The sequence below is a fragment of the Cyrtonyx montezumae genome, unplaced genomic scaffold (genome assembly GCF_038088225.1).
Source record: "Cyrtonyx montezumae isolate F1298 unplaced genomic scaffold, pur_monq_1.0 scaffold_10, whole genome shotgun sequence".
NCBI lineage: Eukaryota > Metazoa > Chordata > Aves > Galliformes > Odontophoridae > Cyrtonyx > Cyrtonyx montezumae.
In genome coordinates this window covers 23076294-23088481 of record NW_027071826.1, presented here as the reverse complement: position 1 = coordinate 23088481, position 12188 = coordinate 23076294, and the positions used below count along the sequence as shown (strand labels likewise).

The 12188-nt window shown below is 46.6% G+C and overlaps 1 protein-coding gene across 4 annotated transcripts in view; it reads right to left on the bottom strand.

Annotated features, from left to right (window-relative positions):
• The window catches only part of BAZ1A (bromodomain adjacent to zinc finger domain 1A), a 51950-nt gene extending 44012 nt beyond the window's left edge, over positions 1-7938 (bottom strand). For 2 of the 4 annotated variants that reach the window (XM_065752866.1, XM_065752883.1), the window contains exons 1-3: positions 7839-7938; positions 7090-7225; positions 318-596 (exon numbers count right to left, since the gene is read on the bottom strand). In XM_065752866.1, the coding sequence (XP_065608938.1) occupies positions 318-596; positions 7090-7202 (392 nt within the window). In that variant the 5' untranslated portion in view covers positions 7203-7225; positions 7839-7938. Of the gene's footprint in view, positions 1-317; positions 597-7089; positions 7226-7610; positions 7698-7838 lie in introns of those variants that run through there. The other 2 variants (XM_065752873.1, XM_065752891.1) reach the window with 1 other exon arrangement.
• Positions 7939-12188: the final 4250 nt, after the last annotated feature.

Sequence of the window (12188 nt, the reverse complement as noted above, 5' to 3'; positions counted from 1 at the left end):
CCTTGCACAGGGATGCCAAGGAACTGCCACTCCTTTGCACATCCACCCCTGGGACTGAAAGACTGCAGCATCACGACTGGAGAGAACGGTCCTGCCTCTAGAGATGCTTCTAAGAGAAGGAATGAGACACTAAGCCCAGCAACACAATCCTACTCTTAATTAAGGCAATTAGGAGCAGTAACAGTACTGCTAGCTTAACCATCACCTAACTTTTGATGTGTCTGACAGTTTATTATTCGGATTTGAGGCTTAGAGGCACACTCAAAGAGGAGACCCACATCAACTAAAATGAAATGTTTTATTTTAAATATACTTACCTTGCACCATTATTTCTAATCACTTCCACTGTTTCACCAACAAAATACCGATCCTTGACATAAGTGAAGATCTCATCGCAGATCTCATGAAGTCGTGAGCGATGGGTAAGGGTGGCCAAGTACAGAACTGGAATGATGAGCGCCTCTGGAAAACTCTGAAGATTATGTCTGGCTCTCTTCTCTGATTCCAGTGCTTCCTGATATGTGAGTCCTGGTTTACCTGTGACAGCACAGCTCCATACAAGGCTGTTACACAGAATGGTGCGTTCAAAAAAGTCACTGAAAAGAAAGGAAGTAGGAAAGAGAGTAAGAAAATTATTATCTTCCAACATTTTCAGTTTAATCCCAATTCATCAAGAAGAAAATTTCTTCTGTAAGCCTCAAGTTCAAATACACATCTACCTCTATGCAGGCTGCAAATGCAATCAAGGTTTATCTATCAGCTCTTAAGCCATAGCTTCATAAATTGTTACTGTAAAAAAGAGATCTCCTTTCACTACAGATGGTAGTCATGAAGTATCAAGACCTGCATGTGCTGTAGGCAAATATTCGTATGTAAGTAGCCTTATGCATAAGAATAATCACACTGAGTTTAATGTGCCATGTTTTCATGGCATCCCCTGTATTTCCACACAAACTGGCAGGAGGAAGATCTAAAAATTTGTGCAAACACAGAACAACAATCTTAAGATCACAGAAACATGCTGAAACTTGAGTAAGATTCAGATTTGGAGTGCTCAAGCTCACATATTAAAAGATGGGAGAGGTAAAAAAAAAAAAGTTTGTCAAGTGCTTCTCTAGTTTTCATTCCTTCACTGTTTGCACTGCTCTTAGAGAAAATAAACTATTTTTTTCCGTAAGATTCTTCTTCCCTCCTGTTCCATTAGCAAATACTGATTCTCTTACTTCCCTATACTTCCAAGTAATACCAAAATTACAGCACTGTTACCGCTTACTTCCTGGTTATTACATTGGGATCAAGAAATAAGAGCCTCCATTCTTTCGAAAGAAGAGCTTTTCAACTTTTGATGGGTATCAGAAAAACAGTGATTTGTTAAAAAACTTCTGAGACGACGTAGATGGTGGAGCTATTCACAAGAACACATTAAAATATATCACACACACTGGATCAGTGATCTGACAGCAGAGCATTTTCTCAGCATGCTCCACTTCTGACACTTATTTATTTACCTCCCTTTACAACTCTCTACAGATCAGTACTTACAGGAGTGCAACATACAACGTGAAAAATTCCACTGGATCGCCCTGTGTTAGCTTAACATTGCTGTTTCAAAGCACACACACAATACTTTCAGAGCATTCCATGCCACGTGAGATACCTACACTGAAGTTCTTCCCTTAAAAAAAAAAATTACAGGGTGCAGTGTTGCCATTTTTAAAGTGGTGGGATTGTTCAGATCATCCTCATAACAGGGTTACAGAACTGCACAGCTCCCACTTGAAGTTCTTTGTTGCAGGCTTCCCACTAACTCACGCTGACAAACATGCATCAGTCACACTGATGATGATATTCACTGCAGCTGGACAGATGCAGCAATAACATGTTGAAAATGAAATGGAAACTCCAGATTAAGGACAATGGAGGGTCCTGGCTCAGATAATCCTTTCTGTAAAAGCAGAGGATTCCTCTGAGTGAGAGAAGGATGCTTGAGGAAGAATATCAGCTGTGACAAGAAGGGAATTAGAACAGAAGAGGAAAAGATGTGTTATATGAGTAATGCCCAACAACTACGAATTATAGACTTATAAAAAACATTTATTGTGCCTCCTTTACGTATTTGATAATACACAATCTAAGGACTGTAATAATTGACAACTTGGTTTTGCTTACTCTAAACAAAACATGGAGAACAAAGAAAGAGAGAGGAGATGAATTATTCTTCAGTATATGAAGAACAGATGGCTGTTGGCCATTCTGCATATTGAAAAGAAAGAATATTCCCTTTTCGCAGTCAACCAGATTGAAACCAATTGGGTATTAGCAAAAAATATGAACTACTATTGCTAAAGCACTAAAACTAAGACTTTTTTTTTAAGTCTAAATTATTTTTAAAATATCATTAAATTGACCATTTTTTTAAACAAGGTGATGGGATACATGACACACAATTCATCTGGGTCCATCCCTGCCCACATTTCACTAGTCCTCTGCAAGATTCACAATAATTTTAAGTAGCCTTACTAACTTCAGTGGATGAACATTTACTCAAGTCCTCGTCAGATCTCTCTCTACAAACACTTCTGCCTAACTTAATAAAGGTGCTCATGATAATTACCTAGAGTTATATTCTGATCTGTTTTTAAGTATTTTTCAAAAGTGACCAGAGAGAGCAGAAACTGAAGTTGGCAGTATCCCTTCAAGGGCTGCTGCTGTTCCCTATGAGGGGACACCAGTTGCTCCAGCTATTTAAAACATCAGCATTGAACTTCTGGGGAAATTACATGCACAAAATTCTAGAGTTGAACTGAAACATATTTGAAGGAAAACCTTTTTTCATTTGCCTACAGTGGCTCTGCGTATCTAGTCTCCTTGTAGCTCATTTCCTCTTTTGTTTTGTGTGGATTTCTCCCCAAAAAGTTGTACCAAGCAAGTGGCCATCAGTTTTGAAGGCACTATTTGTTGGTAGCCAGTCATTACGCATCACACATCAAAACCATCTGTGGCTTAGTCTGTTAACACAGTTTTATTGCAATGTTTTAATGATCTCACCAGCTCAGTTTGAGAGAGGAGAGAACAATCACAACAGCAGGTTTTATTGGTGGCACTGCTCTCCTTGTCTCTGCAATACACTCCAGACGTCACAAGAGGATTCACAGAGAGCATACACAACAGCCACCAAGCAAGGAACCGGTACCAAGCAGCGCTGTACTTGCTCCACCAACAAAGAGCACCAGTGTACTTGACCATATTCCAACACACACAGCAAGTGCATCTGCTGCCATATACTACTCATAGTCTTAAATATGTCCTTAGTAGGGGTATAACCTCAGGACTTCACGCTGTTTCAGGCGCTGCACAACCCCCTGGCAAGGCACAGAAGGAGGCCCACAAACAGCAGCACACTGAGCTCACCCGGATGCTCCCCATTCAAACCAAGGTGCTGCACCACGACAGCCCAGCTGCAGGCGCAGTAATTCATGCCAACTCTCAGCTGGACACCTGTTTGTGGTGATGTGACAGAATCAGTCCTCCGTGCAAAGCAAGCTAGGCAGCAAACATACTGGCAAACCATTTGCAGCTTCATGCTCCTTAGTGAGTACTGGACAGAAGGCAGTTCATTAGAGGAATGAAGTAATCCTGGAAGTAAAGTACTTGCGGTTTCTGTGCTGACTGTACTTGCAATGGATATCAAAATAAAGGAACCAATCAAGTGCAGCAGTAAGAGATGGCTCTTGCCTGAACTAACCAAGTATTGCAATCGAGTCTGAGCTCTTCAGTATTTTTATTACTTCAAGCACACGCTTGTTTCAAATCATTTTCATTCATTTTTAACATATATTAAAAACAAGTCGGAAGAGAACAAGTTCTTTTTTAAACAGAACAATTACATAATGGAGAATGTAGAACAGGAGGAAGTTATGCTAAGGGAGATTTAAGAGAGAGGAAAGAGCAGAAAAATTATGTGGCATGGTTGATTTGCGGACAAGATTATTTTTAATACTGAAGTCCTTGTCCACATCTAACATATAATCTATGCAGGCTGTGTTACCAGCATATTCACAGACACTGCCATCTTGCACCACAAAAGCATTCACATACTCAACCTGTTCCCACTATGTATTACATAGTAATATAAAAAAAAACCTGGAAAAGACATTTATTCCCTAATATTGACAGGTTCATTATGCATTAATGTATTTCAAATTGTTTTTATTTTTCCTCAACAGAACAGAAAGATCCATATTACTAACACAGGTACACTTTCAGAAGCCTTTTACACAGACCTCCTGACTTTCACCAAGAGCCCCACAGGGCAACCTATAAAAAAAAACAAAACACTTTTTCCAGTAAGTTCTGGACATGCAAAACTCCCTTCACTCATCACGTGTTAGAATGAGAAACATTCCTACCACTGGTCTCTAAGCTACTCTGTTTTTCTGAGCTCTATTAAATCTTCTCTTTAAGTCAACCATCTCTCCAAACAGAAGAAAAAACAAACACAACGAAGAGTTCCCACCTTTCAGACTACTTTCACAAGCAACACTTGCCACACTCTGCCAGTAGCTCTCACTGCACACCTCAATTAGCTGTTCACAGACAAATTGTCAAGACCAACAACAGCATCCACTTTCTCCATGTGCACCCCCCACACCCCTAATTTGTTTTTCCTACTACCACCTTCCCACTCAGAAGACTCTTCTGATGATCTCTTCCCATATCTTAGCCCCTAACAGAGTATTAGAACAAAGCATTATGATCAGCTGCCCCTGCTGCTCTTGATAAATACAACCGAACATTGCCATCTCAATGTACCTCCTTCAAAAGGATTGCAAAATTATGTGACGGTATTTCTGATGAAAAAGGAAATGGATTCTTAACAGGAAGGTCACTTTACAAAACAGCAGTCTTGCCAAATTCTCCTTACATTAGCATAAGGATTTCTTACACAGGGAAGAATAATGTTGCGTGTGATTCATACTAATCTCCACCAGTGCTGTTAGGAGCATGGAAGCCACTTTCCAAAGTCCTAAAAGTGTACTCAAAAACAAAACAACCGAAGAAATTACCACTAAGTAGTAGTTAACTGAAGTGCCAATACACAGAAGAAAGCTGTGAGTTCAGGTTAGCCCATTTATCAATGCAGCCTGCTTGAGATTCTATATATTTTCAACTCTCCCTTCAGGAAATTTGAGTTATTATCACAAAAGTGGATTCAGGAGAAATTAACTCAGACAACAGCTTTCTTTCACGAAAGAGCTAGTATCAGTTTCAAGAAGTGATCCCTGTCTATCCCTGTTACCCCAACTGCTGTTGTTTGGGAAGAGGGCGATGCTCTCATCTCGCAGCAGCCTCCTGAGGCACTGCTTTGCAGAGAACTGCGGCCCCAGAACAGATGGGCACCTACACAGCTTGCCAACGCTCCCTGGCGGATCACACTGCCACCAACTCACCTCCATCTGAACACACTCAGCTGTAGCACAACAACATACCACGTAAAAAATACTGGGCTCGTTGCTGCAAAGCATCTATTCTATCCAGTGCAGGAGAAAGAAGTTAGAAAAAGAATAAAAAGAAAGTGAAGATTTGTGCAGGACAGGTAGCAGTACTTTCCCAAACACCATATTCCAGCCCTGACCTCTGGGCTAGCCACCCGTTGGCAATGCTAGGGGGGGGACTGTGCCAACAAGCTTAAATTTATCCCTTCATTCATACTTGGGTTAAATACGGCATTTGGTTCTGAATTAAACATTCAGCACACCACGCCAAAGCTGAGAAGACGTTTTTCATGCTAAAATTTATTCTAAACTATATATATGCACACCCGAAACGTACTGCAGAGCAGTGTCAACAAACGCACGGGAGTCATCCGATTATGTGACAGCGACAGCAGCAGCCGGCAGGGCCGTTTCTGAAACGCAGGGGCTGCCGCAGCCCCAGCAGCCGCGCATCCATCCCCGCACCGCCAGGCAGTTACCCAACCCGGCCCGACCGCACTCGGCGAGGTGCATTTGAGTAAGAAAAACAAGTCTAAGCACGAAAAAGATCTAGGTGTGCTCTCATTTCGCATGCTGTGAACGAGAAGCGTTTCTGATTTAATCTCATTAGTCTGCACGTCTGCTGCGCAGACAAAAAAAAATAAAAAGGGAGAGCTCTGCGCTCTCCCCCCCCCGCAGGTGGGACGGAGCCGAGCAGCCCCGGGGCACGGAGCCCCGCGCCGAGAGGCGCTCAGCACTTTCCGCCCATTGTTCTGACAGCGCTGACACCAAGTTAGGGACGGCCCCGCGCTAACGACAGCTCCTCGACCGCCGGCAGTCTTCGTGCCGACAGCAAAAAGCGGGCAGCGAGCAGCCCCCAACCGCACGGAGCGGGGCGGCCCCGCCCCCCGCCCGGAAGCAGGTGCAGTGCCGCGGGCTCCCGGAGCCGGGCCGCGTCCAGCCGGGTCAGGCGGCGGGCCGGCAGCCGGCGAAGGGCGGGGCGAGCGCGGCCATGGGCGGCGCGGCGGCTCTGACACCGGCCCGGGAGAGGGTGCCGGGAACAAGAGGCTCCGCGCGGCCCTGCGCCGGCCCGGAGGCTCCACGCACACACACACACACGCGCGCACGTACACAACAATAGTGCGGCGGGCGCGTGACACGCTCCGCGCGCGGAACCGCTGCCGCCGGATCCCGGGCCCGGCGCGCGCGGCCGTCATTGGTTGCTGCCGCGTCCCGGCCTAGCGCTGCACCGACACGCGGCGAGGGGGGGGGAAAAGGCAGCGGCCCGGGGCTCAGCACCGCCTCCCACGCGCTCAACTTTCACTTCCCCGCGGAAGAAACCGGGCAGCAGCCGGCCGCCCCCTGCCCGTCTGCCCTTCCCGCCCCGCGGAAGGAGGGGGCCGCGGGATCCCCCCCGCCGAGCGGGGAAGGGATTCCCCGGGCCGGGTCGGGAGATCCGCCCTCTCCCCCAACCCCGCGGCTCGGCGCCAGCCGCGACCCCTCCCCGCCGGGCGCCCCGCGGCGCTGCCGGGGAATCCCCTCCCTCCTCCTCCCCGCCCAGGTGTCAGCCATTGGGGGTAACCGCTCCCGGCCGCGGGGAAGGGGGTCGGCTTACTCGTAGTCCCTGAAGATCTCGTTGGTGACCCTGCAGTAGAACACGCGCTCGTCCGGCCGCAGGTCGGCGGGGGGCTTCTCCCTCACGAAGGGCTTTCGGTGCAGCAGCGGCATCGCCCCGTTCCGTCCTCTCCTCGCTGCGCCGGGACCCGGGGAGAAAGGAAACGGAGGGAGGCGGTGAGCGCGGGCCCGGCGCGTTCCTCCCTCGGGGGCGCCCGAGAAGGAGCGGCACAGAGCGGCAGCACGGCGGGATCCGGCGGCGGCGGCCTTTTGTGTGCCTGACACGCCGCTGCCTGCCTGGGACTGCGAGGGGAGCGGCGGCGGATCCTTCCTCCCCCGCCTCCTCCCGCCGCCTCACAATGGGGCCATGACGCCGAGCGGCGGGCGGGCGCGGCGGCCCCCCCCCCCCCGCCCGCGCCACACAACGTGCTCGGCGCGGGGACACCCCGGCCGCCGCCGCCGGCTTTGTCTCCGTCGCACCCCCCCCTCCCTTCTTCTCTCCCCCCCGCCGCCCCGGCTCACCCCTTCCCCGCCTCCGAGCCGCGCGCCGCGGCCGGACACAACTTCCACTCCCCGCGGGGCGAGCGAGGCGGCGGCCGACCCGCCCGCTTCCTGCCGCCCGCCGCGTTCCGCAGCCCTTTCCTCCCCGGCCGCCGCCGCCGCCGCCGCCTACTCCGCGGGACGGTGCGGCCCTGGCTCCGGGTGCGGAGCGGGGGGCTGCCCGGCCCCGGCCCTCCGCCGCCCGCCTACCTGGAGCCGCTGCTCGGGCGGTGCGCAACGCGGCCCGCGGCTGTGCCCTGCTTCTCCTCTGCCCCCCAGCTCCTGGGAAGTTTTTGATCTACTTCTTCGAGCCCTCAATCAGGAAGAGCTGCTGGGAGGAGCTTTCCACTTCTCTCCCCTACATCTTTATTGGCCGCTCGGTGCCTTCCAGCGTGTGTCACACAGGAAGACAGAGAGCTACATTATTAATTAATGGCTGAGAGGGCTCATCCTCCATTTTTGAATTATCAGCCTGCGATCTGCCGGGCGGGGGTAGGAAGGCGGTCCTCGCCGCTCGTCCCCCGGCGCCGGGGATCCCTGCCCCGGCCGCGCGGCTCCGCGGCTTTCCCTTCCCGAGGCCGGGGAGAGCCGGCTGCCGGCGAGCACGGCGGCACAAGGGTGCGTGTGTTCTGCAGGGAAGGTCGCCTGCACGTCAGATGTGCCCGCAGTTGGGCCCCGTTACGTTACCCCTTCTGTTTTTCCGCCAGTTCGTTGAAAACGTCCGTACGTCGCGGTGCCAGCGTACTCAGTTGTTTTTTTGTTTGTTTTGTTTTGTTTTGTTTTACCGTTTCTACTATCTCTAAGGCGTTTTCATGCATAATTAAAACAGGGACGTTAGCCTAATTGTAATCTCTTAAGTGACAGCCGGCTTAGAGACGTACACAGAGTCCACCGCCCGCTCCATCACTTACACAGAAACGTACGCAATTATTGCAGACCCCCCCCCAGAACCACCTAGGTGGGCGATGTCTGGGGCTGACAGGTCTAAGCAGGAGCCCGCAGCACCAACCCTGCTCCGGCACATAAAGGTACTGTGCTGCTTCCTGCACCTGTGCGGGAGCTGTTTGTCTTCTCTGCAAGGATCGGTGTTGCCGTAGCCCGGATGACTGCAACCTCAGAGAATGTTTACAGTCGTATTCACCAATTGCTTTGTTGAAAAAGTGATCGGGTTTTAATCCAAAGCACTGAGAAGTGCCAGCGCTCTCCTCGAGTTTACAAAATATTAAGCTTGAACTACAATGCAGGTTAGCTCCGAGTCCCACCAGCTTATTTTAATTTGCCAGTTGGCTTCACTTTCAGTTTTTAATTAATTTCTAGCAAATGGCACAAGTGCAACTTCAGTTAATGCACTTTTAACGCATCTAACATCTCATAAATTTTAGTTAGTTTTGCATCAAAACTCTACAGTATGCCACGGTTGTGACATTTAGTGTTGGCAACCCTTATGATTACAGTGAGATTTTGCAACACTACACTTTGTTTTCTGCTCAGACTCTTCAGCAGATGGGATTACATTGGAACCTCGGCTTTCATAAAAATAATTACATTTCTAAATCTCAAGTTTGAGAGAAGAGCTTGAATATGTGAACCTGAAACTCACAAATGAGAAGGGAATTAAAGGTCTCGAATTGATCACTCCTGAAAGTAGCATTATTTTTAAACCAGTGTCATGATATCTGGGAGTTGGGCTGGTTTTTTCCTTGTGCCTGGACTGTCAGCACAGTGCTACTTCAGAATTAGTTGGTATCCATGAAAAATGCATGAGTTGATAGAACTGCGACATCAAAAGCAAATCCCCTTTTCCTCTTTGCTCTCTCTTGCCCTCTCTCTTTTCTTCTCACCTTTTCCTCCTCCTCTTGTTCTTCCCCCCTCATTATTCCCGCAGTGACTTCCCAAAGAGCAGATCCTCACTAAGTAATAGGGCTGTGCTGCGTTTTGATATTCTCAGAATACACAGGAGCAGTTCATGTAGTTTTCACTTCCGAATCCAGCTTCATTATTCGAAGCCCTCTAAGTCAGTGTCTGACTCTGCTCCCAGTAAGGTCAGAGGGAGCTATAACTATTTTCTATGGCACCGGATAATGGCTACTGAGGGAGCACTGAGATTGCAGTGGGAATGAATTCTGAGAAGTCTGAAAAAATGTCACTTTGCTTTCATAGGAATATTTATTGCATTTTTGCACTGTATTTAAATTTTGTAATAATTTGGTGCGTTTCTGACACATCACAGAAAGAACAGGTTTGACTGCAGACACCAGACTGGGGTTATTGATATGGATTGTGCCACAAAGGGGTAAAAAAGCTGCTTTTGTTTTCAGATGTTGTACTCCAGCAGCTATTCTAGGTGGAGTTTCTTTTCCAGTGAGTGAAGTTGCAGTTCTTGTACATAGGACTTTAAAAATAGTTGAACTGGGAGGATAAAATCTCTGGAAGCAACTTTGTGTGCTTTGCAGCAGTAGGACAATTTATGAGGGACAGTGCTGGCCAGGGCTCAGAGCAGCCCCCCAGATGGTCCTCTGAAACTCCCCACAATTCTGCTTATGTTTTACTTTTCATTTGCTCCCTGCTTCATCACAGGTTTGTTTTTCCCTTCTATTTCTTTTCCTAAAGCCACCAAGAGCTGATTTATAGAGATACTCCAAAATGCCTGTTCACATCAACCCTTACCAAATAATTCCATATACAAAAATTGTTATTCTGGAACAAATGCAATGGAATTATTTTAATGTGGTGTTGCCACTTTAAATTCACACTCGACTTTATACTGGAATAACTAATATTTAGCCAAATCATATCCTTGGAACCATGCAAAAATAAGACTTTGACCCAACCTGTTTTACCTGTAGTATTGTGCAGCAGCTGGGAGAACTTTTTTTCTTGGAGAGTGTGTTCAGCAACTTGTTTGCTTGCTTTTTTGCTCATCTTTTTTCCCAAAGGCTTTGGTTGAAATTTAAAAAAAAAAATGTCATGGCAAGCTCTTCATAGAGAACTTCACTAGACTTTGAATGAGACTCTATGGGTTCTCAACTCTTATAAAAAACATGTGGTGGAAAAGATAAACTTGAAAGATGAACATACGTGTTGAAGTGATACATTGCTAGTGAGATGTTCAGTCAAGTGACAGTTATAGTATCAGTGATCTCTTTGGTTTTCTATGTTGCCTGCAGTGTGTAAAAAAAAAAAAAAAAAAAAAAAGAGAAGAAAACTACAGCACACATATGAGCATCAACTCCATTTTAATGCACTGAATAGATTTTCTTGGGATACTATTGCCCCCTTTCTTTCCGAATGCAGCTTTGAAAACCCTGTGTTTCCATAACACATATGCCAATGTTAGCTCCCCTTGTTAAAGCTTGAGGCTCGCAGCAGAAACAAGTTATTTCTCTGATGATGCATTTTATAACTTACTGATACAGCTTGTTCACCTCTTGCCCTTTCTGCACCACCTTGCTGAGCACTCTCTCTTTTGATCGTATATCTTTATTTAGTCTTTAAACTATGTGAGGAAAGACAATGTGCTGCTTTTATCAATACGCTCCAGCTGTGTGTAACAGCAACATTTGGTCTATTGTCTTTTACTAGCTGCAAGGAACTATGCTCAGTTTTTAATAACTTACTTGCTTATAAATAACATGTTTCAGTCAAAAAAGGGGGCGATGCATACAGGCAATTTTTCACAGCACATTTCATTTTTTCTTTTGTTCTAGCTCAGTTGTATTTCAACATGCATTTAGAGCAGTTCTGAAACCACAAGGATAGTGGATTCCTTATTCTGCAGCTGGGCACATCCAACACTTGTTGCTTTCACATGAAACAAATAAAGGAGGAGGTAAAGAATCAATCCCTACATTCTATGAATTTTTAACATATTCGTATTTATTTGGTAGCCTCTTGATGGTCTTAACCCAGCATCTCGCTTGCTGTAATAGAAGAGAGGGCAGTAAGTCACACCCAGATCCTGCTTTGCCTATTGCTGAGTTCTGATACCATAACAAGCATCAGGGCCCATCTCTCTCTCACCAAGCCCCCTGGGAGCACTAAAGTGTTTTGTGTAAGAGCTACTCTGCTATTGTGTTGTTTTTTTGTTTGTTTCCATAGCTTGGTTGGATTTAGACATATAGTTCTCACTGCTTTTAATGGAAACTGCATACTTAATGCCCTTAAAGCTCCACAAATTAGGGGATATGCTTAAGATTTGCTTTAATCATATCTATTTTTTCCACTCTCAGAAAGGGCTATTAGAGATATTTAGGCTGATAACTTTATAAAAGCGAGGAGGAACTCTGACCTCATCTACTGTGCAGCGATGACCATGTATCATTGGCCTCTGATCTGATTACAAAATGATAAAATCATGTTGTGAAACTACACATCATTTCCTAATAGTGTCTCTGAAACCAGCTTAAATTCAGAGAGGATTGGTACTGCATTTTCTTAGTTATAGTTATAATGCACAGGATACAGAGCATTGGCACTACTGCAATTTCCTGACACTAATGGTGGATTTCTCATTGCCAATCAGTATTTAGAATGACTGATCACTGATTAATGATTCTGAAT